This window comes from Oryzias melastigma, linkage group LG5, assembly GCF_002922805.2.
Source record: "Oryzias melastigma strain HK-1 linkage group LG5, ASM292280v2, whole genome shotgun sequence".
Classification (NCBI taxonomy): domain Eukaryota; kingdom Metazoa; phylum Chordata; class Actinopteri; order Beloniformes; family Adrianichthyidae; genus Oryzias; species Oryzias melastigma.
Window position 1 is genome coordinate 8,214,932 of NC_050516.1, and position 3,107 is coordinate 8,218,038.

General features: G+C 33.9%; 1 protein-coding gene across 1 annotated transcript in view; it reads left to right on the forward strand.

Annotated features, from left to right (window-relative positions):
- sh2d5 (SH2 domain containing 5) overlaps positions 1-2,682 on the forward strand; it is a 9,751-nt gene extending 7,069 nt beyond the window's left edge. Inside the window, exon 9 of the mRNA XM_024270638.2 lies at positions 1,921-2,682. Within this exon, the coding sequence (XP_024126406.1) occupies positions 1,921-2,109 (189 nt within the window). The 3' untranslated portion in view covers positions 2,110-2,682. The remainder of the gene's footprint in view (positions 1-1,920) is intronic.
- Positions 2,683-3,107: the final 425 nt, after the last annotated feature.

Sequence of the window (3,107 nt, forward strand, 5' to 3'; positions counted from 1 at the left end):
CTTCATTATGCATTTTTTGGCCCCTGCGACTTATACTCCGGTGCGACTTATAGTCCGAAAAATACGGTATATTGTTTATAATATTTTTTTAAACATTTGTCTGTGGACAACAGATATAAAATAGCTGCTGGGTTAATTTAATGTCCACTGTCACAGAGAAATAAATACAATTGAAATTCTTGTTAATTTTTAAAGGAAACAATAACATATATTATTTTAAATCTTCATTTTTACATCAGTGATTTACTACTATGTAGCCTGTTACTAAAACACAAACTCATATCTATTAAAAAATACATTATGAAATTTAAAGAATTATCGTGATATTGTTGATTAATATTTATAGTGTATTGAGTTATTTAGTGAAAATAACAAGAAAAGATTCAACAAAATACCAAAACTACACGACAGGATTTCAGATGCTGGATTTGAACTAATTCCCTGCTGATGAAAATACATTCTGTTATCACTAAAGATTTTCTCATCCATGGATTTTTTTAAAGCAATTTTGAAGCAGGAATCAAGAGTTTCTGCAGTAGCAACTTGTTGGTTTGGTACATTGATGACGACGAAAAGAGATTTTTTTTATCATCTGCTACAAAGAAAGTGTGTTGGCTGTTTTAATAGTTAAATAGTTTAGTATTTATTAACTAATCTTAAATAAAGTGACAAAATACACATAATAAAAAAATAAAAATACAAAAAACCCCCCAAATAAATGGCTAAACAGAACATTAAAAGAAGTAAATAAAAAGCAACAAGAAATACATAAATATATATTTTAAGACAAAAAATAAACCAAATATGAACTATTGCAAATGAATAAAAATGACTTAAAGTAATAAATAAATAAATACGATGTCCTAAAAAAGACCAAAAAGAGACGGATAAGCAAACAGACTTCTGATCCGGATGTCAGCTGGACGAGGAAGTGAAGATCTTCATAGAACTTCCTCCAAAATCCTGATTCTTTCTCCTTCCAGTTCACCAAAGACTCTTTTAGCTAATTCTCCAATGTTTATTGACTGTGATCAATACATTCAATCATTGGTTTCTCAGAGTTCTTGATAAAATAATGAAAGCTAACATCAAAATGCTCTTTCATTGATTTACAATCCTTTCCAACTGCGGTCAAATGAGCCGCCGTTCACATTTCCGTGGTCACATCAAGAAGCTCCGTGGAGTCTGGTGGAGATTTTCCAGCGTTCTCAGTCCTGCTACCGTAAGTATTGGATGAAACTCACACCAAAAATCCAGTGATGCTGATTTGACCACAGAAATGTGAACGGCGGCTCATTTGACTGCAGTCAATGTGAAGATACCATCTTCTCTTCTCCAGAACCTGAACTAGACACTAGGAACAGATGAGGGTTTAGTGCATGTGCAGCAGAGCTGTTGATGGAAAGAAGATCATTCATTCAAACAGAGTCTGTCCAAGACAGTTTGATTGATTTAAAAGGAGAAATACTCAGAAATGAAAAAAGAAAAGGATTTCTGATTACATTTGTTCTCTTTCAGAAGAAAAATGACACACAGACATGTTAAACACTCTAAAAACAGGATTTTTATCAGAAGGGGACTTTTTATAGGCTTGGGAGGATTTTACACCAGAACCATTTTGTATCCCTAAACTTGCCCCCCCTGATATTCTGTTTGCACCCCCAATAGGGGCTGGCTAGATCCGGCCCTTGCCTTTGTCTATTTTTTTTGAAAATTTGGACTGAGCTACATATGTACATATATGATTATTATTAGTTTTCAACATTTTTTCAGCTATATTAGTATCAAACTTTTATTTTTAACATCAGGATTTATACAGTTTTTGTACAGAGTTCTCCTTTTGTCTCTTCGTTCACCTAATTTGGTGTTATTCTAAACAATTTCTCTTGTGGATCAATGTTTTTTGTGTGTGTGTTTTAGAAATACAAGTTAAAGTTCCCGTCCATGGCTGAGCTGATTGAATACTACACAGACTCCCAGGACGAGCTGCCGTGTCTGCTGAACTCTGCCCGGGTGAACCACTGCTATGAGTGGGAGGAGAACGCCGGCATGCAGCAGGCCGCGAGTCCCAACAGAACAAAAAGTACCCAGAGAAAGGAGTGGATCTGACCTGCCCTGACACGCTCAGAGGCTCACACAGGGACACTTTCTGTCAGACATTTATCACACTTTACTTTTAAGACACGAGGTGTTGGGAGGAAGCCTCACAGAGTCAGGGAGTTGGTTCTCATCCTGTCTGTAGAACACGTCCAGGTACTTTCAATGTCATATTTTTGTGCTCGCTGCTTTTAAGTGTTTTTTTTTTTTTTAATAACTCTATAAGACATTTCTTCATGTTTTTAATGAATACTTCATAGAGTGACTGATAGGATATTCTTTTTGTCTTTTTAAGTCTCAGTGGAAAGTCTTGATAAAATGTGGCTTCTGTATCAACCTCTTTTTAAACTATAATAATTGCTTGGTAAACGTTTGACTAACATTTCTTAAACCCTCAAATCTTTTGTTTGCAGTGTGCAATTTTTTTGATAAGGTCAAATACTTTTTATAACTTGGAGATATTTTGTGTTTTTTTTGTGCTTCAAAGCACACAAGTGTTTGTTGTTGAATTTGTACCAAAAGTCCACAGATGTTCAAGTTTTTGATAAACATGCAGGAGATTATAAAAGAACTATCTAAACATAACCTGTTGTGTGAGTGATTTTATGAAAAGTTATTTTAAAATGAACCATTTTGTGGACACCTTCAAAGTAAACTTCAGGCTACATTTGTGCCCTTCAGTTTAAAAAGAAAGGCAGCATGACATCAACTGTTAGTAAAACATCCATCATTCCAAATGGCAAAAAGAAATCTAAATTCTACACCAAAAAAAGACAAAAGATACTTACATTTTTAATATTTTTGTAATTAAAAGAAGGAACTTGTGCAACATCTATTTTATATTTCAGACTTTAAAATGTAAATGATTGGGTTAAATGTATCTGAGCACAATTTCAACAAAAGAAAAGCATCCTGAAAGTGTAGTTTGAACCACAAAAATCTGACATTTATTTAAAATTAAAAATCCATCCATCCATTCATCTCCTTACACTATTCCGGAACAGAGTCAC